At 35.6% G+C, this 27663-nt stretch overlaps 1 protein-coding gene across 3 annotated transcripts; it reads right to left on the bottom strand.

The window, feature by feature from the left end:
• Window positions 1–252: 252 nt before the first annotated feature.
• On the bottom strand, window positions 253–27663 carry PHTF1 (putative homeodomain transcription factor 1). Of its 3 annotated transcripts, none has more exons than XM_087959575.1 (21): window positions 27543–27663; window positions 24509–24541; window positions 23046–23282; window positions 21832–21900; window positions 21226–21282; window positions 19244–19313; window positions 18112–18270; window positions 17175–17340; window positions 15982–16116; window positions 15144–15285; window positions 13884–14069; window positions 11992–12069; window positions 10755–10973; window positions 8694–8822; window positions 7843–8115; window positions 7395–7526; window positions 7144–7230; window positions 4262–4417; window positions 2672–2767; window positions 2414–2539; window positions 253–1578 (listed from the first exon to the last, which is right to left on the bottom strand). In XM_087959575.1, the coding sequence occupies exons 4-21, from the start codon at window positions 21874–21876 to the stop codon at window positions 1558–1560; spliced, it is 2277 nt and encodes a 758-aa protein (XP_087815701.1). In that variant the 5' UTR covers window positions 21877–21900; window positions 23046–23282; window positions 24509–24541; window positions 27543–27663; the 3' UTR covers window positions 253–1557. The 3 variants fall into 3 exon arrangements, with proteins under 3 accessions (XP_087815701.1, XP_026530942.2, XP_026530948.2); XM_026675157.2 differs by having other exon boundaries at window positions 23046–23448; window positions 27543–27632; XM_026675163.2 differs by lacking the exon at window positions 19244–19313 and having other exon boundaries at window positions 27543–27638.

Raw genomic sequence — 27663 nt, 5'->3', positions numbered from 1 at the left:
TGACTACAAATAAAAGAATGGATTTGCATTTTTGGTTTTTACATCCTTACTGTGATTGAGGCTCTTCAAAAAAAATCATTAACAGTTCACTATTCTATGATCTTTGTAACATCACACACATGTACAAAAGGGATGGGGCTTTTGATACAATGCGGCTTAATTCTGCAGACATTTCTGTATGAATCTACAGCTAGCAATAAATACTTGCAAGCATATCCTTTTCACTGGAAAAAACCCAAAGCAAACCATCACTGGCTTCTCTCTTGACTTCTGTTTTATTTGTCTTAGTATTTGAAATTAAATGTTAGTAACAATCATACAACTTCCTTCAGCAGCTTACAAAAATGCCAATAATAGCTTTATATATAATACAGAATATATATAATACAGAATATTCTAAAGATGTTGCCTCCAGAAAAAAAAATGAGTTGTTTGAAAAAGAAAAGATTAAGAAATAAATGCTAATGATAGCAGCCAAGCTTTGGTAACTCCTTTTACAGGCCCATTAATACTTTTATTCTGTGAACTTAGCAACATAACACAGATAGAAAAAACATATGTATAAACTGATTTGTGGAGGTGGAAGATGGAATACATATAGGAGGAAATGTTATATATCCACAATTCTAACAATTGGGGAAGGAATGTAAACCTTTTAAACAAACCTTTTCAGTAAAAATTTCTCAGAACCAACCCAGTCATCAAGGTGCTAATTGTTAGCAATTAACAATATTACTTATCACAGCAAAAACACGAGTTTCCAATTGCTTTGTGTAAAACATCGATAGCATATCAACATTTTTATTTTATCATAAACTGCTTTGCTAATTCAGATCATTATTTGGTGAATTCTAATAGTATCTTTAAATTAAATCCCTCTGGTGTATGGCAGATCTACTCTTAGCCACCTTCTGTTATTGCTATTTTGTGTTACTGAGCAATGGAAAGCTGAGCTGTAAAATGACTATAAAGAGGCTATTTGTAGTGCCTCTTTTGTGGGAATAAATTCCATTCTTTCCCAGTACAGAAAAAAAAAAGCAGGCCCAACTATCATTCAAGAAAAAACACTATCAGAGGCATTTTGAAATGTAAAAAGTAGGTCAACTGTAACTTACAGAAAATAGGAGAACTTGCCAGAAACAAACACCATATTAAATTATTATTAGGTACCAAATAACAATATTTATCTTATAGTCACAGTGAGTTTAACAGGCAGTTTCAGACCAGAATAATGCTGGCTTTTTTTTATTCGTTTAATAAACCTTGTTGCAAGACATCTAAATTCATATTGCTTTGCTCCATAGGAGCAGCTGGTTTAACCAACTAAGATGAGCACATTAGAATTAAGTTATTTATTAAGCTTTATTTAACCATCTCTTCAAGCTGTGACCTCAATGAAAAATTAATTCTAAGTTCTTAAAAAAATATATGAAAAATACGGCATTTGTATTGATGTGAGGACTGGCATAATTAGAAAAGCACCTTCAATGACCATGCCAAGCCTATGTAGCACAGCAGAGAATGTTTCTGCCCAAAACATGGGCTGCAGCATCTTTCTCATGGTTTGATTTTCCATAACTAAAAAAAGAGAATAAAGTAAACATTAAAATCAGAAAATAAATTTTAAACTCATGTGAAAGCAAAATCCATTGGTAAAACTCATGAATAAAAGGAACACTCTCTGCTGTTTTTACTTCTCTTCCCAATATATTTATTTCATGTTTTATAAGCAAGAGTAGAAAGGTTTTAATCTCTGTGTGTATATTACCTCATTTATTTTTATTTTTATCCTGTTTTTATTATAGATTACTCAAATTAACATGCATACCTAATTCTCCTTCCTCCTATTCTCCCAACAAACTGTGAGTTCGTTCGGTTGAGAGAGAGTGGCCCAAGGTAACCCAAATGGCTTTTGTGCCTGAGGTGGGACTAGAAGTCATGGTGCCCTGCTTTCTAGCATGGTATCTTCATCAGATTAAACTCTGTTTTGAAGAATACCTAAAGTCCTAAAAATTGGATCTCTATCATGGATTCCTACTGCCCCAATAGCATCCTTGAAGAGTTCTAACTGCACCCTAGATATTTTCTTGCAAAGAAGAATCATATACACAGTTTGCCTATGGATACATACCCAAGATTTACTTAGATTCTCTGATACGATGCTTGCCTTTTGTGCTTAACCATACAATACTTTTTGGGTTATAATTACAGTGATTTCACAATTTCCAAAAGTGCCCCCAAATACCTAAGAACTAAAAGTTATCACTCTGGAAATTATACGTATCTGAAGCAAGTAACTTTCATTTTCACAATTACTCTGTTCTGCTTATGGCAGACAAAATATAGCCTTTATGTAGACAACACTAGAAAAAGACAACTGAGCTATTCTCAACAAGTACTAAACAACACTTACTCTGATATTGAAGCCCAGCAAATCACTTATAACTCCAGAGACTGCTGATAGGATCACCACTCGTGTAATATTATAGATCAAGGGATTCATTGTCAAACCGTATAGTCTAAATGGTGTATCTAACTCCTGTGGTTATGAAACAGAATTATAATGCAGCAGTATTGCTTTCATATAATAAAAAGATTATCAAATATCTTTTTTTTAAAATGTAGCAGAAGAACACAGGTAAAGAAGCGCAAATTATTACTTTATTTTTACCTTCAAGAGTTTGGTGGAGAGTTTAAGGACGTTATTTACTAGTGTGAGCTGCTCTTTCTTGTTTGGTTTCTTTTCCATCTTTAAGTACAAGTTTATCTGCAGGAGAGTTATTTAAATAGCGTTTATTAAATTATGCCATTTTAATAATCTGGTTCTGCCTAGTAATGGCAGGGATGACATATCCATTAAACTTTCCTTTATATTCCCTTCACAGCATAAACATTAACAAAATCAACTTTTATAAATTGCATCATTTTTCGTAACCAGTAAAAGCAACAGCTAAAATACGGTATGATGTGCTTTTAAAAAAAATATAGAACAGTAAAACACTGTATATACTCATATACAAAGTCAAACTTGGTAACAGTATGATCATGAAATATATACCGTAATTGGAAAGAGGGGGAGGCGATGGCTGCTTTTCTCCTATTAGCCTGAAAGGTGATGACAGGTTCTAGAGAAAAGATTTTCTAAATAAAACTTAGATATATATCCAGGGGTGGGAGTCAGCTGGTTCACACCAGTCTGGGTAAACCAGATGTTAACTTACATCTGGTTCACCGAATTGGTAGTTGAACCACTGTCCACCCCACCCTCCCCTCCCAGGAATCTCCACACAACCCGATTGGGATGCAGGGTCTGCACAGAGGCTCTAGGAGAGTGAAAAACAGGCCTTCCGGCTTCTGGAGGCCGTTTTCACCTCCCAAAGGCCCAAGGAAAGCCTCCAGACCCTGGGGAAGGCAACCCCCGAAGTTCTGGAACTCCAGAAACAGGTTTGTTTCCAGCTTCTGGAGGGCCTCCAGACCCCGGGGGAGACCATTTTTGCCCTCCCAGAGGCTCGAGGGAAGCCTCCGGATCCTGGGGAAGGTGAAAAACGGCCCTCCTGCAAGTTCCGGTAGGCCACGCCCACCATGGCTATGCCTACCCAGCAACTGGGCAGTGAACCGGTTGCTGGGATTTTTGAATCCCACCCCTGGATATATCCTTTAGTTGAAATATACTTTTAAGAATCCTGACCAAGAGCAAAAAAAATTACATAAGTATGTAGTTTTTAATAAAGAATAATTTGTTTTATAAGATTTATCTACAGGCAAACTAAAGGAAAAGAAGATACAAGTCGCTAAAGACCTATTCTTTTAATAAAATCACTTCGGTCTTCAATGTTCATCAAATAGTGCCCGTGGTTTAGCTTCTACAGGCATTTTTGAAAATTAAGATACTGAAATTTGTTTACAGCTCCTCCTCCCCAAAAAAGTCTACAACCTTGTATCTTGGAGTTATAATTCATACACAAGGCAAAAGGCCTCCACAAAATTATCCACTTTTTGATCTTTGTCTTAAAATGCTTGGTTTTAAAACATGCCTTTCTTCAAGACTGACAAACCGAAGCTTACATGTTGGGTAACTAATACTTTATGAACAGTTCAGGGATCTGTTACCACCAGAAGACAGCCTCTGGATATTTAACACAATAAACAGCAAGTTAACAACTGAAAATGTGTATTTTACCTTGCTACCTTATTATTTTTAGATATTACTTTATTGATCTGTCGTAATGTCAGAGAAATAGAACAAAAAATCCAAAAGTACCTGTTCAGTAAGCAGAATTGAAATATTACTATATTTCTTGTTGGTTTCAGAGCCTAGGGATGCCAAACGCAACAAGAATAGGAGCAGAGCAGTTTCCCAAATGAGGAATTCCCAATTGTAAGCAGCACTCAAGAATGTCTTATGACCTTTTAAAACCTATAAAAATAACACAGCAATCAGCAAACAAACTGGAAGTTATCTTTGCTCTAGAACAGAGCTTGCTTAATAATTTCACAGTAAGAACACCCCTCTGTCCAGAAGATCTAAGAGGATTACATGTTAGCACAATAGTATATGCTCTCAAAGCCAGGTTAGTTCAAACATTCAGGAAAGGATGCATTTGCAGAATAACAGGGATTTTTTTCCCTTTCATTCACTGATCCTTCTCTATCCTGCCTGTTGTACCTGTCCATATCCAAATTTCTCTAGCCTCAGATACCTAACTGCAGACGCTGAGCTCTCCATCTTCTGATTTTCTCATACTCAATTGACACATTTATCTTTTAATCCACAGCTTTCCAGGTCAAAGTTAGGATAAATTACAGTACAATAAATTTGTGAAATATTAAAAAGTTTGGCAAAAAATATTATAAATTGTTCCAGTATCTAAGGTATCTAGAGTTCCCCAAGGTTTAAGATGACATACAAGCTGATAAACAAAACAATATGCTTCATAGCACTACAATGCATCCAGGGGTGGGATGCTACTGGTTCGGTCCAGTTCTATAGAACCTGTAGCTGCAAAGAGTAGCTGACACCAAACCAGTTCGGTGTTTGGCCCACCCACCTCCCCAGGCTCTAGGCTGTCTTTATTCCCTGCTTTTCCCTCCTCAGCTGTTTTGCGCGGCACAGCTGAGGTTGAAAAAGCAGGAAACGAGGATTTTCAAACGCTGGGCACAGGAGCGCAGCGCTTGTCAGCTGTCTAGGCGGCACAGCTGATGATTTTTTGCAAACACTCACACATGATTGTCCCCCGTTCAGAGAACCAGCAAATCGCTCCATTGGCTGGCCCCTCCCTGCCCACTCACTCCTTACCTGGCATGCAAGCCATCCAACTTGCCTGGTTTGGTAAGTTGCTATTTTTCCTTTTTTTTTTCCCCAACCATTAGCTGTTCTGCTCTGCCAGGAGATTTAGATTAGCTAGAAAGCAGGAAATCCTTGGATTTCTTGCTTTCTAGCTAATCTAAAAGCAGAGCCGAACTTTCCTTAGGACTGAAGCTTTTCAGTGCAGACTCAGGTAGCCAATGGCAGATAGATAGATCTCTAAATTAATCTGTGATTCTGTGAGCAATTCAATCTGCCTGCCTGCTTTGCCTGCTTTGGGGTAAAAGTTGCTCTTTTTAATAAAAAAATCAATATTTACATAAATATTTATAATATTTACATACAAGCCATGACCACCAAGCCACATCCACAAATTAGGCCACACCCACAGAACCGGTTGTTAAGAAATTTGAATCCCATCCCTGAATGCATCTATTACAGCACAATGACAGAGAAGCAGACCAGGCAAGTACAATCTTTCTCAGTTTTGACTAGAGATGGTTAATATTGTCCAATCACAAAATTCAGAAAAGAATCACTGTTCATTCACTGTTCACTTTAACTTCAGCATGCAAACCAGGTGAGTTTCATGCCTTCTACTATCAAAAGGATAAATGGTTATAATTGCAGAGTGTAGGTTAAATGACTTCTGGGTAATGCTACCTGAAACAATCAATACATGCCCAAATAGGATTAAGAGAGTTTGGGGAGTTTTAAATTGTCTTCAGCTCTTGACAACTTCATGCTTATGTCTACGTACTTTTGAAACAGGACTTTTGAGAGGACTGTTCACTGCCTTCTAGAATATTTTCCTGACCTTTCGTAGCCCAGATTAATAAGCCCTGGTCATTATGATGGTGTGCCATACAAGTACTATTCAGATACTATCCCTACTTTTTTTTCCTTCGATGAAGTGCTGCATACTGTATATCAAAGGCCCAATTTCCTGACGGTATTGCTAACTAGTCAAGTATCTCGGCTGATATGTATCTTTATTTTGGTTGTTCTTATATTTGTATTATTTTAAAATGTTTTCAGTGTCTTAATTGTAATATATTTTTTTGAATTGTAAGCCACCCGGAATCATTGACTGAGATGGGTGGCTATAGAAATTAAATGAATGAATGAATGAATGAATGAACACATGCATGCATGCAAACCAAAAAAGGAGACTAACAAGTGTGCGAAGTATCATACAATATCCTTAATTCTAGCAGCATAATGCTTAGGATCTTCTAAGACAGTTTAGAGCCCTATAAGGAATAAGCGACCCCAGTTTTCAAGTTGAATTTTAAAAAGGCTCACAAACATTATTGCTGATGCACACTAGGTAACTGAGAAAGCCAAAAAATGTCAAAAGAAATCACTATCTATTTCATTGATTATATAAAGACCTTTAATTGTGTTGATCGCATCAAGGTGTGCAATGTGCTCAGAAAAATAGAAATCCTATAAAATCTCATTGTTCTAATGAGAAATTTAAACACAGATTACAAAGCCACGGTATGAACAAAACATGGTGAAATAGATTGGCCTTGGGTTTTCAAAAGTGTGTAACAAGACTGAATACATTTCCCTTATTTATACAATCTATATCAGGGGTGTCAAACTCAATTTCATTAAAGGCCACATCAGGGTTGTGTTTTTTCAGACATATATACTTTTCAGACAAATATAAAAATGCAAAAATATATCTCATTACAAAAATTACCAACAGGAGGGGGGGAATCCTTGGAGACTCTCAAACATCACCTTCATCTTAATATAAATCCATCCTATTTTATGTGTTATTATTTTATGTGTTATTATTATCTCTAAAAACAGACTAGAGTTCTTACCTGTGCACAGCATATGAAAGCAATGGAAAGAGCCAGTAAGAATATGGAGGATACAACTACATCAACAGACCGTTGAGGGCCTCGCCTCTGGCAAAACAAACATCCAAAATTGAAGTAACGAAGTATTGCATATAAAGAGTAAAAAACGTACTGCAATTCTTCACAGTCTAATTCTGTAGCAACTTAAGATTGTCTCCACAATCTGAATCTTTTGTTTAAGGCTGAGATTACAGTGCTTTTGTGTCGCTTACCTTTAAGTAGGAGCGAAGGGATAACCAGATTTTAATGTTTTCTACTTTCTTGAGTCTGAAATGTGGGATTTCGTATTTTCTTGCTTTCCGAGCAGAAGTAATGTGACTAAATAGTTTAGCAACCAGAAATCTCTGCAAAGAAAAGTGTCAATCAGAGCAAATTACATGCATACTGTTATCATTTGAAAATTACAGACAGATCTTTTCTGACTGCTACCTTTCAAAAGCTTTGCAGAACATTTTAATGATACATATTTCTCTAGAACAGGAATGACATAATAAGGGAAACTGATGCTTGTTTGTCATAGGGAAACATACAGTATAATGACAATATATACATTTTGCCACACGACACAACTGTGTGGCAAAAACAAGAGATGGCGACCAAGAGCAGTGCTTTCATTGGCAGTCATGTGGTTGTTTTATTTTTTTGACAACTAGGACTAACCTGCTTGTAAGTCCTCTCAGCAACACACATCATGAAGAAAAACATCCAGGTGAGGCAGAGGCGCTCCAGGAAAATGATCATTGCAAGGGTGATTATAGGGGGGAATGGAGGACCCCCACAAAAGATATGCAGAACTTCTCTTGCAGTCAAGGACCACATCTGCTCAAAGGTCTTCGAGTGGAAGAGTCGATAGAGGAAAGGAAGGAAAGCTAAACCAATGGTAACAATATTGCCCAGCCACTGATAACCAGATCCTTGGTGAAAAGCATTGACCTAATAGTGAGGAAACCAGTATCAGCACTGCATAGTTTACATACTGTACATTGAGATATGCAAACCATTACATTATGAATTAGCGTGTTGTATCTAAAAATGCAGCGTTAAGTAAGAATGGAAATCTCAACATTAGATTCAACTCAGTGAAGATGAGACTGCAAAATGGCATACATGCAAATTTGCAATCATATAAAAACCATTTTCTATAGTTTTCAAAAATGCAACCCACTGAATTTCCAACTTAAAATATCTACTGTATTTCTCCCCCAAACCTCACATTCTTGTATTAACCACCAAGAGCCTCTCTCTGACAGAGATGGGTGGTTTAGAAATATGAAATATAAATGATAGGTGATAGGTAGGTAGGCAGGTAGGTAGGCAGACAGACAGACAGACAGACAGAGATGATAGACAGATAGACAGAGACAGACACACATGATAGACAGACAGACAGACAGACAGACAGACAAAAATGAACATACTTTGCTTGTGGGTGCAGAACAAGCTTCACAGAATAGAACTGCCAGGTTTTCTATAAGAATATATAGAATATATTGAATGGGCACAATCCTTACCCTGCTCATGATGATTCCACTGATCTCCAGAACAGACATGTCTACTTTCTTGCACTCATTCCCCTCCCAGATGAGAGCACTCACTTTAGTAGAGGCAGGACTTGTATTCTGCAGCCAGAACAAGTGGTTCTAAGAACAAAAATACATACTGATGCCATATTCTGGAAAGCCTTTCTTTAATATGGGGAAAATGGCTTCAAAACAGCTCATTTAATGATTCTGAGCAAACTTTTGCCATTAACTTCATACGGGTCAAAAAATGGTTCCTATCTGAGCAAGCATAGATGTTATTCAAGTCTAATTTCTATCCTCATTGAGCATTTCAATGTCCCATTGTCTGTAACAGAAACCTGAAATATTTGATAATTACAAGAACAAGAATTATGAACAGGTGTGTCTGATACTAGTATATTCCAGATAGCATGGTATCCAGGGGGTTTCCCCAGTATTTTTTTTTTATCACCAACTCCTTATTGTCAAGAGAATGTAGGTCCATCTATGCTGAGTACCATGGTAAATGGTATGATTTCTTCCTCTGGGTGAAAGTAAAGGGAATAATTGGTGGGGGATGAATGAGGGGAGCCCTCCTCCTGCTACTGGAAACAGCAAAGGAGGAAGTCTCGGGGTCTTCGGGTATTTGAACGGCTATTTTTAAGGTTCGTGTGTGGAAGCTTGTGGTGAGATTTGGGTTGGTTGCCCTGTTGGTGCCTAGAGCTGTTGGGGCTAAAGTGTTTCAATGGGGGATCTTCAAAAAAAAATATGCAAAGAGTACAAAATACTTATTATTACACATATTGACTGCTGCCAGGATTGCTTTTGCCCAGTGTTGGAAACAGCCATATACACCTGTAGAGGAACTGGTTATACAAAAAGTTGTGAATTGTGCTGAACTGGATAAACTAACACTGAGTTTAAAAGATAAGGAAGCTTCAATATTTTATAAGGTATGGGAACAATGCTATAGCTGGATAGATCGGAGACAGATTAAGGATAGGCAATTATTAAATATAGAATATAGATAGAATAAGAACTATGCACAAATTAATATTTGTAAATATTGCACAAATGATTGTTATATGATAAGCACCACAAACAGCTGTTCTTGAATGATATATATTTTTATGTTTTTTAATGTAATAAAAATGCAATAAAGTTTATTAAAAAAAATAAAGTGCTTCAGGATACCCAACTTCTCCTTTCAGGGATTCATGGTAAGGACACTGACAGGTTCTTGGTCCCACATCTTGGAGAGGATTGGTTTTGGGGATATTATTGGAGGAGTGAAGGCAGGCCATAACATCACTGTGGTGCTGGACAGATATTGATATTAAGAAATATGGCAAGAGATAGGGAGACATATTAAATGTTTTCTATAATGTAATAAATGGCTATAATCCTACCTACCTTTTGGTTGAAGGCACTTGGTAAGAAATTTAATAGTGCACTATCAAATCAAGAATACTTTTTTTAGTGCCCTTGAGTTAATGCTACTATCCTAACACTGGAAAGATTACAGCCATGGTTCCAGATTCAAACAAGAAAAGCTGGTTTAGATTAGATGAAGATAGGCACACAGTATTTAATAATAATCAGATATTTACTGGATTTGCTGATTTCCCCCATATAAGCCCAGGAAAAGTCAGCTTCTTTAAGAAGTCACCAAGAGAGATGCTATATGAGTGCCCCCATCTGTTCCAAATCACTGTCTCCGCACATGTGGAATCTTGCATTTCATCAATGTGCAATCAATGTCTGAAAACTTTTGCTTTAATTCCATATTCCTGTGGTCACACAACAGGTTACAGTATACCTAAATTAAACTTTTTGTATTCCAGCTGGATGGTAAACCATCTCTATTGAAAAATCCATTTTATTTATCCAGATAAAATGGCACCATGATCTTACTGTATATGATTGGACAGAAATCCATAAAAAAAACTAGTACCACAACTTGTTGACAGAGAAACTAAAGAGGAATTTCTGGTACTGTCTCCCTGATGTTTTATTTGATTAAGTTACCATCACAAGGGGAGGGGGGGGAATGGTTTGCATCTAACAGACCTGCTGGAAAACATCATCCTTCAGATCTCGTTTGCTTGCTTTCTTGTCTTTTCCTTTGGTTTCCTCACTGTCACTGGTGAAAGAGGATCGGTATTCAGGTCCATGAAGTAAATCATCCCACAACATATCTTCTGTCTCAGAGTCATGACGAGTACTCTCCGAATCTCTATGAGAGACACTACCGCTTTGAGATTCACTACTATATTGGGCTTTGGACTCCTATGAGGAAATGTTCAGAAAATAATTATTGCAATCCTTATTCAATTAAAATCAGTCACTGAATTATATATGACCTATATCATAATAAGTTACTCAGGTGCAATCTTTTAGCTCATTTAAGTTACAATGGTACAGGCAACTGAAATGGGTGGCTATATTAAATCCGAATAATAAATAATTTTTAAAAAGCCCAGTCCCATGAAAAAGTACCAGCAAAATCCCAGTAACGTACTTTATCATGAAAACTGTCTGACACAAGTTTGTACTGGACCCTTTATCTTTCTAAATACCACAAAATGCTAGTGTCAAATATTCTAATTCACCAGTGCTGCAGAAAAGTTAGAGTAAGCACTAATCAAGAACGATGCACTGATAACACTATTATTGGTATGACAGAGTAGATATACCTACTTCCTGATTCCAAAAATACTGAAATATTAAAAAAAAACATAAACAAAAACATGGAACATATTTCTCCATAGGGATTAATTCTGAAACATAAAAATGTTGTTTTGCAAATGAGTTTATGTCCTGCTCATACTTTAACTAGTGTTAAATCATGAATGTTCTACAGAAATATCAGCATTTAGTTCACTCCACAACAGCTGAGAAATGAAGGAGAGTTTGTTCAGATTAATGAGAACTTTTTTTGCTGATGTAATTTGACTTCCTGTTGTTCAATTTCAAAAGCACAATTCTCAAGGATTACGGAGATCTCAAACAAGAGCCTGAGAATTGCAAGCATCCACATACTCTGTCCTTATGTGAATGTGCTAGTTGGTTTTGTTTTAATACACTGCATAAACTCAGCTATTAGGATTACCATTAAATGTGAGTCAGGTCACCAGTGTCTATTCCCCAAACATGATTAAAACGTTCGTTGCCTATGTCATTCCAGCTCCACTCTCAGATGATGCTGAGAAGAATCTTAAATCGGAATAATAATAATAAAAAGGATCAGCTGCATCCAGTAGCTTCACTTCACACAGGATATATTGTAAATTTTAATTCTGAATACCTCTTGAGGAATTGTTAGTTCAAGTTCTGATTCGACCAAGCTGTCCGAATCTTGCATAGATTTCACAACCTCCTTGACCTGCCTCAGATCACAAAAAGAATGAAGAACTAAAATGTAGACAATCTTCAAAGCGAAAAAGATTTCATATACTGTATCAAAAATACAATATTGTATTGTATTGCACTTATTCAAAAGATTAATCTATATAGGTCTATAAGTAGTCCTTGTTTGCCAACTGCCTTGTTTAGTGACTATTCAAAGTCATAATAGTTAAAAAACAGCTTTGCAACCAATCCTTGTATTTATGGTTATCACAGCACCTCATGGTCATATGATCAGCCTTTGCAAACTTCACAATTAAACTTTCACCAAACAGAATGAATGGTCTTCACATAAAAGTGAAATTACAATGTAACATCTGACTTAACAACCGTGGTGGTTTGCTTAATGACAGAAGTAGAAATGACATAAGTCCAGTGCAGTCATGTAATTTTTCACTCCATCACCGCAACACTTAGTGATTGGGTTGACAGTCCCAATTGTGATTGGTAAGCGAGGAACATATATAATACACACACACACACACACAACTGCACTCTCTTGTTATATCTATGAAGAGAATCAACTCTTAGAGAAAACCCTCACTCTTCCCTATTTTTCAACTTTCTGTACTGCTGCCTGGAGGAATACAATGGGACAGATCTTTTCTTGCAAGTGACTTAGTATCAGGATCTTTCAAATGAGTGAAAGGGCAATATCCACAGATTCCATACATATAAAATCCAAGGATTAAAATATTTAGGTTCTTTTATATATAGAAAACTCAGGGAACTTCCTAATCAGGTTGGGAGAGTGGCAGTTAATAAGAAAACAATTTACCTTCCTAACTAGAGATGGATGGTTCAGAAATACTCATTTAGATACTTTATTTTGTTTTTGAACTCTTAGTTATGAAGTCAAGAAGGAGGCATACAACACTGGACCTAATCCTAAATGATGCCCAGAATCCCAACCAAGAACTGAATGTTATATATGCTATGAATATGATTTCCTCCCTATATCACATTGTTATATGAATTATGATCATCAAGACCAATAAACACTATTCTTTTTCACATAGTACATAGTTAAACTGGAATTCAGTGCTGGCAGCTATAGTAATATTGGCCTATGTGGATAGTTTTAAACAGGGAGAGGTTCATGGGGGATGAGGTTATCAACAGCCATCATTTTTATGGATGTTTACCATATCCTGAATCATAGACAGTGTAATTGACAAATGACAGAAGGGCTGTTGCTTTCCAGACCATTTTTCTGAGCTTTACACATATACTGTCTGATACAAAAAAAATGGATTATATGGCCCATGACCTCATCCAGCAGAATTCGCCTGAAATACTTATGTAAGTATGTCCGAGGCAGTAATACAAATCAGTTAAAATATAATTCCAATGATATTTTGTAGTAGTACTAAATGGCCCTTTCTGCCAAATCTTCTCTGCCCAACAATTGGTTTTGTTTTAAAAATGGACTCTAAATGGGTAGAAATGCTAAATATCTAAGATTATTTGTTTAAAAACAGAATATAGAGACATTGAACAATAATTTTTCAGTTTGCTTCCAGAGATCCCCAAATAAACACCAAGGAGTATAAATTATAAACATGACAGAATATAATCTACAAGTTCAGGGTTAGGATTAATAATTATTACACTTTTTTTCTGGTGTCCTGCAGATATGGGTGTGTTTAATTAGTAATTCTAGGAGTTGCTGTACCAACACAAATGGAGCACCCAACAGTTGAAGGCTGACCTAATCTCTTTCTTAATTTGATTAAAGTGAAATGCATTTGTTGCCTAATTAAGTAAATAACAGTTTTTGATAACATTTACCTGTGATACGGACTGATTTGTTGAAGCAGATGGAGAAATAAGAGAAGACTTTTTGCCCTGATCTTCAGTTGCAATTATACTAGGGCCACCTTCTACGCTTCTGCGCAGCAAAACTGCCTGACCCGCATTATCTGTCTCTTCCTCACTTGACAAGTCATCAGAAATGCCTGAATGCCGAGAAATAGTCTAAAAGAACATTAATCAGGATTAACATAAAGTGGATGAGATGGTTTCACATTCATGCAACCTATTTGTACCATAGGAACTAACCAGTAACAATTTCTTCTATAGCACTACAAACATAGACCAATACAAACAATCTATACTGTAATACAATGTTACATGCTATATAGCTGCCCAATTTAGAAATGAATAATCTAATGACATGATTGAAAAACTCCTCCACAAACACTCCAGTTTACTTGATGTAGGACAACTGTGTAGCTATGGATCCATCTATCAGTTTTCCTGAAGCCAATTCCATGTATACTTTCACCATTATGACTGAGAAGTAATGTTAAACTATGATCTAGTAGATTGGGTTTTCAATTTTTTCATCTCTGAAACTCATACCGTTCCTTTCAGCCTAGCTTAACTCATACAACTGCCATGAGGATAAAATAAGGAAGAGGATCTAATTGCTGTATGCCAAGCTTATTTCCTTGAAGGAAAGTTCAAGGAACTTTTATAAAATTATAAATGGTTTTTTCTTCTTCCTGGGTCCAAACAAAGTTCCTATATTTTAAGAACTTATAACAGAAGTGGTATTCAGCAGTTTCTGACCAGTTCTGGAGAGCCGGTAGCGGAAATAGCACCTCTGGTGGTAACCAGCAAATACCACCTCTGACTGGAGATTTTACAGTATTCTTCCCCTGCCACGCCCACCAAGCCATGCCCACAGAACCGGTAATAAAAAAAAATTGAATCCCACCACTAATTTATAACAATCATTTTAATCCAAGATGCATTGTTGGAAGAAGTTAATTTTAAGCTTAGTACATAAAAAATATTGTTTACTTTATCAAGCAATAATATAACTTTATACAGAAATTATAGCATGTAATTGTATTATATTTTATTTTCTATAATTAAATGATAGTAATATTATCTGTATCTATAGTATAATTATAAAACTGTTTTGGAGAGGTTTTCAATATTTTTCAAATTCAGATGAGTGGATAAGATTTAATCTGTGCACTATTGGTCATATTGAGACAATTTGAGATTTGCATCAGCAAACACATCAAGTTCAAACTTTACCTGTTTTCTATCTACGTTTAACTGCATTTCAGGATCCTTCGATCGCTGAAAACTGTGTTCAGATCTGGAAATCCTGCGTTTTATACCACTGCTATGCTCTGTTTCGGTCCCTTTATCAGCTACTCGTTTTCCCCTTTTCACCCTACGGAACGAAATGCATGGCTTCCTTATTCACACTTTTAAAATCAAGACCTAATTGAGAAGGTACAGAATTTACCAGGATTTCTTCATATGAAATTTGCAGAATTATGAAAATCAAACTGTACAAGTTTCAAATCCAATCGTCATTATGCAGAAAATGAATCTCTGCTTAATTATTTTAAAATCTATCAAAATTTACGTTACACAAAGCTGAAGTTTGCCATCTATCTGACACAGAATGTGGTGAGAGAAAATAAAGGAATCCCATTCTTCCTGATAATACTTTTACATAAAGCAAGAAATACTGTGCACATTGGCAAATTAAAGTTACACATACACTATTGGATGCTGGACTATGAACACGGCAATAATAATTTAAATTCCTCCTTAAATATGAAGGCTCTGATGAGTCTTGAGTCATTCATGTCTTAATAGAATCTATTTCACAGGACTGCTGTAATCTATAAAAGAGGGAAAACTTTTGTGCTACCTGAGTTGCCTCATAAAACTATGAGATAGGACTGAAGAAAGATCCAGCAGTTCTAGAAAGACAATTTGGCAGATCCTTTCCAGAAATGCACATAACTGGCCATAATAAATTACATGATGTAATCTTGGAGCAATATCAAAGTTAGAGTTAAAATCCAGTTAAAATTTCAGTCTTATCTTCTAAACGAACTAATATTACCAAACGTACCCTTCCCTGCTCCTTCGGCGCAATACTGAATCAAACAAGCTGCTAATCCTGGATGAGGACTCCAAGGGCTCTTCACTTCTGCTGATTTTGTCAGAGGACGCATAGAGGTCACCTCCTGCAAATTTGCGTATTTTTCTAAGTTTAAAAAAAAAATAGCATAAATTTGAGTTTGCTCCCCTCTTCATACCCACAGAATTTTTAACATATCTGTACCAGGGAATATAAATATTACCAGATGCCAATTATGAATAAAATACATATTCATAAATATATGTCTTTTGAGATTGCCATAGGATTTAGGGTGCTAAAATACCACATAAAAGAATTAAGTGTCTACAATACCTATCTGTAGGGCAAATAGGTGGCATAGAAGTTTAATTAATAAATACAATAAATAAATATGTGCATATGCCCATTAATACAAGGATCTATAAGCCCAGAATTGCTCTATCAGGGAAACGAGAGGATTCCAAAATGAGAAATAAATACACATTTATGCATGTAATAATGAAAATGAGACTTATCCCAAACAGTTTCAATTGATTTTAGACTGAACTGATGATCCTGGTATTTTCTAGTATTTTATACTGCATTTCACTTTCACTACCCCATTTGTATATTTTCTGAAAAATGTTAGCAACAAAGTATGTTAAAAATTCTTCCACGCATGAAACGAGGAGAGTTTAAACTATATATAGTTAACTATGGCTGATATCATGTTTAATTTTCTGTCATACTAGCCATTAAATTAAAAATTGATGAAGTACTGTGAAGGAGAAATCCAAACCTCTAACAATGCCTCTGATGATAAAAGGGAAAAAATATTCTGAGATTAAGCAAGCTCCAAAATGAATTATTTCTGCAAAAAATTAACTTAGTATCACCTTGATTTTTGTCTACTATTTTTAAAATGCTCAAGCAATAAGTTGGTTGTTTTTATTATTTCATGCTTTTATATTTCATGCTTATGCATATTACCAGTATCATTTTATGGAATCTGCTGATACTTTTATACTCAAGAGTGGTATGTAAACAGTATGAATTAGTACATATTCTTAAAGTTAAATATAAAAGCTGTAACTTATTAGAATACGTAAAACAAGTGAATTGGCAATAAAAGTGCAAGCGAAGTTACAGTTCATACCCTGCATATTATAAGAAAATATTCCAAAATATAGACATTCATCTCTCACCTCCTTCTTCGACCAACACCGCTCCCATCACTTCCTGAAGATTTAGATAACTGAGTAGAAACTATCTGACAGTGCACAGTTCCCATGAGTAGCATAAGGCACAATGGTCCAATGATTTCACTTGCACTCACTATTGGCATTATGGAATATAATGTAATTGCTACAACTGAAAAAAAATGTATATGAATTGTCTAACAAGTAAAAATAGAATTTGTACTATACTTATAAATGCATACCATGTAAAAATGCTACATATAAAAATTGCATTAACAAAAATGTTGTGATACTTCTAACAATAAAAGAAATGTAATATAATAACCTCCAGAAACTACTGCATATGTAACCTTAGCACTGAGTTGCTGTCTGGTGAAAATATGGATTTAGAATTGATTTATCATGGACTGAATTTAATACCGGACCAACTACTGACTGCTACTCCTTTCTCCCATGAGTCTTTTTCAGATCCAATATTTGATGGTAGCTTAATCTGCATTTGCTGAGATCCCTTCCTCAAAACTTGCCATGATACAAATTACAATAATTTTAAAGGGAAATAGATATTGAGGCTATCCAAAGCCTTCAAATCAGGTGTTTTATATACAGAAATGTTTGTGAATTCACACATATGAAAAGGCAGCCAGGAGCAGTTTATAAAATATTTTTGCAGGTCTTGCAAATGATATGACTATCTTAATATGTTTTTCCAAATATATAAAATTTTATTGGCAAATAATTTATACAAAATTAAAGAACCATAAAACTTAGGAAATAAAGAAGGAAAGTGATATATAAGATGAAAGGAAAAACTGAGAGACAAGAAAAAAATCTATTAAGAAGAAATTTTCTTTGCAACAATTACTATGGAAGCATGATTACCATTCCCACCCTGCCAAATTAGTTATCCTTTCTTAGCATAATTTCTACTACCCCTACTTACCTTGTAAGAGGTACAGTACTAACAGCCACATAAATATACGCCAAGAAGTGACTTGTATCCACCATTGACTAAAAAATGGGAATAATATAACTCGCACAATTCCCTTCCTTGTAAGTGACGTCCAAGGAATTTCAGGTTTAGCTTTGGCAAACGTAGAACCTGAAAATGTTGTGTAATGAAAACAAGTACTTTAGAAGATAATCAAGAAAAGGGCATTAGCTGTTATTTTTTTCTTACTCAAACCAAGATTCTCTTAGAAAATGAGAACTGTTAAGACAAAAGAACGGAAATTTGATTCCAGCACCAACTTGAAATTTAATCCATACAAGTCAGGTGTGCTGTTTTCAAGCCTGGTATAGCACTGGAATGGAAATGCCAGGATTGGAGGTCAGACTGGGAAGCATCTGCCACCCCACTTAAGAAAAAGAAAAAAAACCCAGAAGACAATGACAAAGCACTTCTGCCCTATTGCCAAGAGAGCTTCCAAGAAATCAGCAAGAGTTCAGTTTTCCTTTAAAGAGACTGTACATTTAAGAAATCTAGTTAAGAATTGCATGCTAAGTTTGTTTTAGACTGGGATACACTGTTTTTGAAGGAAAGTATTCTCTCTAGGATTCTTTATGATCTTGCATTGTCAAATGGTAGCTAGAAGTACTTCTGTAAAATTTTGGCAGACCTCTCCTATTTTTTGTAGGAATGTCATCTGTTACAAATATTTTATTAACAAAGATTATTTTTATAATATGGGCACAGAATATTTCAAAATTTCAGCTAGGTACAAAACACAGAACCAGAACATTATCTTTGGAGGAATGGGACTTTCAACATTGGGATCACCAAGAAGTCTGACTACTAATTTTACATAGGATCTTGAAATATTTTGTTTTGCTTAAATATAAATCTCTGCTACCTTTTAAAATGCCTTCTGGTTTAATTAGTTTTTAATTATTCTAAGCAGCCATGAAAGTCTAAAAAGCACAACAGACATTTTATTTATAATAAAATTATAAATAAAATAAGACAAGTACTAAATACTATATATGTATAATAGGTATTACTTGTCATCAACTGCACAGAATATAAATGTTTTGCAAATTTAACGCAAGTGATTACATTTTTAAATGGTCCATACCTCTTATTAAATCAACATCTATCAAGTCAGGCTGTATGTGGCCTTTCTTTCTGGGTTTGCTTTTGAAGCCCTGCACATTTAGTAATAAACAATTAGAATATTTTATCATTAACAGATTGTTTCCCTGATCTCACAGATTACATATTTTATTACAATTACTCTTTCATAATCATGTTCATATGGGAAGCACGGAATAACCTTCTCCAATTCCCAGCTCTTAGGGTAAAAAGGTAAGGAGTCCCTGCAGATTTTATTCCGCTAGTCATTGCTAACTCTGGGGTGTGTGTGGGGTGTGTGTGTGTGCTAATCTCCATTTCAAGGCCCTTGAGCCAGCGTTGTCCAAAGACATTTCCAGTCATGTGACCAACATGACATCACAGATCACGTTCCCTTTCCACCAAAGTAGCACCTATTTATCTACTTGCATTTGTATGCTTTTGAACTGCTAGGCTGGCAGGAGCTGAGGCAAGGATAGGAGCTCACTCCATCATGTGGAGTTCAGGTCTCGAACCTGGACTGCTGGCTTTCCAGCCGTATGTTAATTGCTGAGCCACCATCTCTTAGGGCATTTGGCTGAGAATTCTATAAATTGTCATCCAACACCACATAAAGATTAATCACGCAGGGCAATGCTTTATCAGAGAATATCTGCCACTTTTTTCACATAAAGATATATAAGCTAAGTAATCATTGCACATCAGATAAATCTCACTGGCTACAATAATGCCACTGCATTATAATTTATAAATGGACTCCCGCATGTCTTTGCCATTCAGAATCTATCTAAAAAAAGTAAACCATATAAATCAAGTGCTTGACATTTCTCTGAGAATATATCTATCATAACCAGGAAAATAATAATACTTCTCTAGTAGAAGAGCATATATGTAACTCAGGTTGAACTATGGAGTCTTGGTTGCTCTCTAAATTTGTTTGTTCATTACCCAACTAGGTAACAACATCAATGCTAGTGAGTGTGGGGTTTCTTCCCTGCTTACAAACCATAGCTTGCCCTGCCAGTGTCGATGGGAGTAGGGTTTTCTCCCTGAAAGTTCCTTGATTAGTGTATACTTTTCTGCCTGTTTGTCTTGTGTGTTGATCTCCATTTATCTGGCTGCTGGAAAGCATGCGTTCTGATTTTTTGTTTCTTTTTTATTGGTGTGGTTTATCTCTATCTGCCTTTTGATGGCTCAGACTATAGCAAGATTTCATAACATTTTCTCCCCGCTGTAGCCCCAGCCAAATATGAACTTAACTATTACTTAATCAGAGTAGTTTAAAATGCAATTGTTTTCAGAATTTTCAAAAATTAAAAATAGCCATATCTTATTCTACAGGATACTTTCCATCAGCAAAATTATAAACATCAGATATAGTCTCTGACACTGACAATCTCTAATTGCCAGTTTCTCATGACATTTGACCATCCATAAATATTGCACAGCAGAAACTAAACCAAGTTTTAATTTGTATCTTTCATGCAAACTTAAATATTAATAAAAGCTAGGATTTTCATGTTCTTCACAGAATATCTGCTGTTTAGAATCATAGCCAAATAATTTTTATCACTTTGTTTTCTATTGGGTTCCACCTTGTTCCCAGTCAGTAACATCTACGCTACCAAATCTTCACTGCAGTACTGTACAATGTCTTTCTAATTTCTCTTAATGCTTCTCCTTCAGCTCAGACCTTGATTCACTTATGCATCCAAATACCCATCAAGCACAGAACTTCCACTTATGATGATGAGAAAGAATTGCGGGACTGTCTTCGACAATTGCACAGTAGAAAGTCAATGAATATTTTACAGCTTTCCACTTTAAATAGATATGAGCAATATAAAACACTATATTCACTGAATCCCTTATATTTTACATGCCATTCTATTTGTTAAATACAACATATTTCAGCCATGTCTTTCCATAGGGCCATAAAATAAAGAATAATGAAGTTCAACAAAATTGTCAGCAATTTTTTTTTACCTTCATCTCAGTCTGTTCTATGGACTTTTCCCATATTTGTTGATCATAAGCTCCAATCTGAAAAAAAGCAGCTGTTTCTCATATATTACTTTTACTTTTAACAATGTATTAGTAAAATAATATTTAAACATTTACATTTGAGTATTTACAAATATTGGTATAGAAATTTGATAAATAAAAATAAATTTACTGAGTTATTTCCTAGAATTCCACTAATTAATACTACAGATATAGAAAGCAATATTTAGTTTTATCAATATATTACAAATAGAGAAAGCAACAAATGTAGTTTGTACAACTACTGAATGTAAAAATGAGGCACAGAAAATACACATACAAATCTGATAGTAGGTACAGATAAAATAAAAAATCCTGATTTATGTCTGAAACCAAGCAAAAGAATCACTCCAAATATTTTAACAAGAGTTCCAGTAATCCTTTGTTAAAGAACTGAAGCCCAAACATTTGAAAGTACCCTATTGGCAGTTTTTAACAATGGTTTAAACAATGTGCAAATTCTAAAAAAAAAAAAAACCTCCACAGTTTAAAGCTATGATGTAATCTTAACTACAGAGCAAATATTTTAAACTCAAAAAACAACCTGACCTTTTTTTGGTACCAAGCGATGGCGTCTTCATCATTTGAAGCCATCTGGTTTCTCAACTGCCAACTCAGCTGTACAATTAGGTAAGAAATGCATAGTTTAGACTTTTTTAAAATATGTTGCACAACAATTCTGTGTATTTTTAGTAGAAATGTGGAAAGGAATACAAAATCTCTTTATAAGTAAGACCCAGCTTTTCATTTCTTTCTTTCTTCCCTCTAAAGCCTGTAGAACAAGGTTTCCCAAACTCTATAAAGTATCCTTCCTTTGGAGAGAGATGGAGTGAGTCCAAGGATGGTATGAGGAACCTTTTACATTGTTACAATCAATCCATCCTTCCCATTGTATTGATTTGTGTTCATCTGGCTTTTAGATTTTTAGAAGAGGTGTATATATTAACATTACGCTAAAGATGGTAGGCAGAGGATGGCAAAAAGTTTAGGAATCCCTAAGTATATGTGGCTGGTATCACAATGTTATCACCAGAGTGGACATAGCTAAATTTTCAGTCTTTTTACTGTGGACGTGGAAAGATTAAAGAACAAAATGAGCGCCTTAGATTCACAATCCTTTTATCCATTCTTAGTCCCAAATAAGAAAGGTGCTCTGGAGATTGTCAAAATATAACTGGTTTCCATGTGGCCGATGGACATTATTCACCCTGATTGAAACAGACATGTTTTAGGAAGTAATCATCCCTCCTCCACCCCCAGTAATAGCAATAGCACTTAGACTTATATACCGCGTCATAGTGCTTTATAGCTGTCCCTAGGCAGTTTACAAAGTCAGCATATTGCCTCCAGCAATCTGGCTCCTCATTTTACCGACTTTGGAAAGATGGAAGGCTGAGTTAACCTTGAGTCGGTCAGGATCGAACCATTAACCACAAAATTCCCTCACTGGCTGGAGAGGAGAGCCCTGTTGTCTGTTAAGTCACTCCCCCTTCAGTTATCTTCAATCCTTAGCACTCCTTCTTACCAACTAGCCTTGACCTGTGATTCAAGTTCTTTTAAACACTACCATTTTAAAACCAGGGCCTTCTCAGTTTCATCCTTTCTGTCACACATTTCATCTGGGTCTAATTCCCCCCCCCCCCCAAGTCTTAACCATTTCCTACACCATTTTCCCTGTTGGTTCTGACCTCAGCCTGCAGACCTTTAAGTGATCAATCTTCACTTCTCCACAATATCTAAAAGAGCAGCTCCAGGACTCTTACCTTTCAAAGCCTCTTCCTGTTACCATGGAAACAGAAGGATGCAGCAGAAGAGAACACTCTCAACTGCTTTTTCCTGGATCATCATGTTGTGGCAGACAGCATTAGCCAAGTGCTGCATCCACAGATCCTTTAGTGCTGTTCTGAAGGAATGTGGCAAACACCGCAACTGATCAGCAAACTAAGATGCGGGCAACTGTACAAAGGAGGTCCAAGCTGTAGGCTGCAATGATGCATGTCCTAGGAATTAACAAGTTGTTGAGTCCCATTATTATGAACTTAAAGGGCAACAGTCATTCATGGTATTGGAAAAGAGGGACACTGCATCAGTGGCAAGTAGCAATTGACAAAGAGAAGAAAAAAATTAAAATTAGCCTGGGAATCCAACGTCATCTGATCACCAAACCTAAAAAAAGTGTTTAGAAAGAACTTAAATGAGAAACATTTATAATGCACGTTGCGCATGTTACTGAAACATTAAGAAATTCTAGCACACGTACATTTGCAAATTATGGGGATCAAGAAAACAAGTCAAGCTTGTTTGTCTATGCAGAAGAATGGTATATTACAAAGGCTGGAAAATAAGATTCCCTTGACTCCAAAAAATTAGTTGTTACAATATTTAGAATAGAATAACAAAGTTGGAAGGGACCCTAGAGGTCTTCTAGTCCAACCCCTTGCTCAGGCAGGAAACGCTATACCATTTCAGATAAATGGCTATCCAATCTCTTCTTAAAATCTTCTAGTGTTGGAGCATTCACAACTTCTAGTGTTGGAGCATTCACAACTTCTGGAGGCAGGTCCTCTCCAAATAACTGTTCTGTCAGGAAATTTCTTCTTAGTTCTTTTATTTATGCCTATCCCATTATCTGAAATTCCTTGAACCCACAGTGATACAACTATAAAGTTTGGAAACGAGTAATGATAAAAGGCACCCTAGAACCATTCTTTTTTCTTCTTAAAAAAGATGCAGGTGGTCCCTTTATTCTCAGACCTGGCTACTACATCATATTAATATATTTGTTCAAAGCAGAACTTAAATACAACAGTAGACCCTTGCCTTGCCTTTTAAGAATGGGGAACCTACAGTTCCTCCAATATTATTATTATTCACAACAAAAATAACCATGATTAAAGATATTGAAAGTAGTATTTTAACTCCATGGAATCTTCATTCTTGCTCTTTCTCGTTTTATTTTTTTTAAATCCCTGAATTTAATGTAATTGCTTGAGTCGTTTTATTTATTTATTTGGTCCTTATCTCAGAGTAGGGAGCCGTAAATTTTATAATAAAGTTACCTGAAGAAAGAAGCAATGCAGAAGCCAGGATAGTTTTTAAAGCAATCACGCTATTTTTAAAATATAAATCTTGGTCAAGAAGAAGCTAGCAATCGGGATACAAAAAAGCCAAAGAAATCTTGTGAGGTTCAATTATTCAGTTCCCAGGATTACTTCAAGTCTCTTACCAGTTGAGTTGTGTTGTTTCCTTGCTGTAAATGCTGCCAAAAAGAAAGTAAAAGTAAACACATCTAAGTAAATTCGGAAAAAAAGCAAACACTACCTTCCACTATATAATCCACCTGTGAAACTTAGATAAGTTTTATCTAAGATCTGGCTTGTTTTGTAATCCACTTAGTTTTGTTTTCTTTTCTTCTTTGAAGTACATAAAATTGAGTCAAAGTTCCTTCTACATTTTAACCCTACCTGTTTTGAAGCTGGATATATAATGGCCCTTATACATAGATTACACTCCAGAAAATAATATTCTTTAATTCTATTAAATGAGAATTATAATATTAGCTGATATTAAACCTATTCAAAAGATTTGACTTGACCACAATAATGGTCATCTTTTTTGGAAAAAAAACAACCAAAAATGCTTCCCCACTATCTAGAGAATGGAAATTAAAATAATTCCTTTTTACAATATTGCAATTTACTAATGTTTATACACGTATTTTTGTCTCTATTTGTTATATCTGATTTTGCTGTAATTTATTTTCATACTCTTCTCTTAGGAACTTTAAACATAATAGCTTTCTCAACAACTGTGTATTTTAACCTCAGGATAATCCTAACAAGTAAGGTAGGCTGAGAATGAATACAACTTGTTATGATCAATCTGGATCTCTATAGACCAGGCTGATACAGTCTTGATTTACCTGCTTTCACTATGTCATTTGCTGCAAGTGTATGTGTGGGGAGGGGGTAAGCTTCTATATTGTGCTCATCTTTGAATATGTATTGTGAAAATTAATGTGGACATTACTTTAAAATTCTGAATTATTCAACATTTGTAGGTTAGCAGAACTCTATTATTTCCATATTATAGTGGAGAAGCAGGAGGGAGGGTAACATTTTAAAATAAGACTATATGGCTGCTAAAGATATGGATAACATTTTATTAACTTCTAGAGAAAACGTTTTGCATTACCTTTTAATACAAATAATTTAATGGTAGCATTTTTAAGTTATGGAGAACCATGAGGAATGAAAGTTGGGATAAAAGTTGAAAAATGCCAAGTGTGTGTGGGCATATAATCCAGTTTTTAACCAGTGGAATCCCCAAAAGCAAAAGTCATGTCAAACAATAAATTACAAATTGTTATATTTTTATTAATATACCATCACTGTAAGTTGGTAGATCTTTTGTGCAGTTAATTTTACAATAGATAACATTAGCCTTTATGCCACATTTAAATGGGTTCAAAGAACTTCATAAAACAGTATCTCATTTTAAGCCAATCAGACTTGTAATCACCAAATTGCACAGATGCTCATGCTCTAAATAGGCTGATTAATTTATACAATAATTTTAAGAGAGTCTGGCACATTAAAGTAAAAATTCGTTACTGCACTTACTCTTTGTCTTTGGAAGTCTGCAGTTTTAACTGTATGCAACTATCCCTGTAAATCCTTTTCTTCTAATTGTAGTTGCTAAAAAACTGAATATGTGCATGGGCCATAGAATATTTATAATATAAATATTAACTTAATTAGTAAAAACAGTTCTTCATTGAAAGAAAATGGGTAGCAAATCACTTCAATTTGGATATATAAATATAAATATATTAGTGTCCTCTCCATCGTTGTCATGGGTGCTAGCTATAATAAATTAATATATATAATAGATAAGGGTAGAAGAGCAAACAAATCATTTCCATCACTCTTCCAAACATGTCCAAGATCATCCATTAAATAGTCATAAATGTATTAGATTAATTTAATATCTTGACAGTTCTTATCTATAGGGCAAGAATTAGCACATATCAGCAAAAATGCACATCAAAGTACTCTTTGTGAAGATGCCCAAAATCAATTATACAACGAAACAGGTTTTGGAGCACTAGTTTGGTTACCCTAGGAAAAGGAAAGCTGCATATTTGAGGAAAATTAAATATTCTATCACTGTCAACAATTGGAAGATAAGCCTGTAAATTTAAAATACAAAAGGAAGTAAATCGGGGTAAGCTCACATACTTGATCTACGAGTTGCAGTTGACAAGTCTGAGGGATGGTCTAACCAGGGGTCTCCAACCTTGGCAACTTTAAACCTGGCTGGGGTCCACCAGGCTTTAAACCTGGCTGAGTCCACCAGGCTTAAAGTTGCCAAGGTTGGAGACCCCTGGTCTAAGCCTCCCAAAGCAAATCCAGAATGACCTTTCTTGCGCTGTATCTTAAGGGAGTCTTGTGCATTGGAAATCAATGTAGTTTTCAATTTCTAACCCCCACTCCTTTAACCTTAAACTATTCACTGTTGACCTCACCCCATTCCTAAGAGGTCTGTAAAGGACGTGCATCATGCCTACCATCCCTGTCCTATTGTCCCCATTTATTCATACCTATTTCCTGCATTCTTACTCATGTTTATACATATACCTATTATCTTGTAAGTGATTGACAAATCAAATAAACAAACAAATAAAAATAAATAAATTCAGCAGACCATTTAATGAACTCTCTTCACAGCATCAACGAATATACTCACTTGCCACATCAAGCCTTTCTTAGGGCCACATCTGAAGATCTGCCAGAGGCGTGTTGACCACCCCGTAAATCAACTAGCGTAAATCACCAGCTTGCCTACCGTCCCTGTCCTATCGTTCCCATTAATTCGTACTCATTTATTATGTATATACTTATACCAGTTTGTCCTTATGTGTTTACATGTTATGTTCATACTTGTTTTCTCATACATGCTTGACAAACTAAACTAAATAAATAAAATTAAATAAATATCCCTCTTCCTTGTTCGGTGACCCACAATCCTAAATCTCCTTCCTCGACTTCTTAGCTTTCCCCACTGGCTCAATTCCTTTAAACCTTCCCTTTCAGCGTTGCCACCGTTAAGCCCTTTCTGTTCTTTAGTTCATTCCTGCCCTCCAAGAAGAGCCTCAATGTTTTCCTGCATCGGCTCTGGCTCCTCAACTGCCCTTGTCTACCTTTAATCCACAAACGCCCCAAGAGCCTTCAGACGCTACCGTTCGGTCTCTTTCTTACCGTTCCCAAAAAGGCGGCTGGAGAGAGCGAGAGAGAGCGAGAGAGTCGGTGTCCGTATTTCTCCGGACCATCCTCTTACGACAGGCAGCATCAATCAAGTGTCGCATCCACCGATGCGCCT

The sequence above is a fragment of the Notechis scutatus genome, chromosome 3 (assembly GCF_049901735.1).
Source record: "Notechis scutatus isolate UNSWTSFEM ecotype Mainland chromosome 3, rNotScu1.2, whole genome shotgun sequence".
Classification (NCBI taxonomy): Eukaryota; Metazoa; Chordata; class Lepidosauria; order Squamata; family Elapidae; genus Notechis; species Notechis scutatus.
This window is presented reverse-complemented; position numbering and strand designations above follow the sequence as displayed.

Bases quoted from the DNA above. Each gene is read 5' to 3' on its own strand.
- PHTF1 (XM_087959575.1), bottom strand. From the start codon at position 21,876: ATGGCTTCAAATGATGAAGACGCCATCGCTTGGTACCAAAAAAAG. The intron at 7,527-7,842 runs GTTAGTCCTAGT...TTTTCTTTGCAG, and splicing joins CTGAGAGGACTTACAAGCAG to AGATTTCTGGTTGCTAAACT. The intron at 2,540-2,671 runs GTAAAAATAAAG...TCATAACCACAG, and splicing joins TCTCCACCAAACTCTTGAAG to GAGTTAGATACACCATTTAG.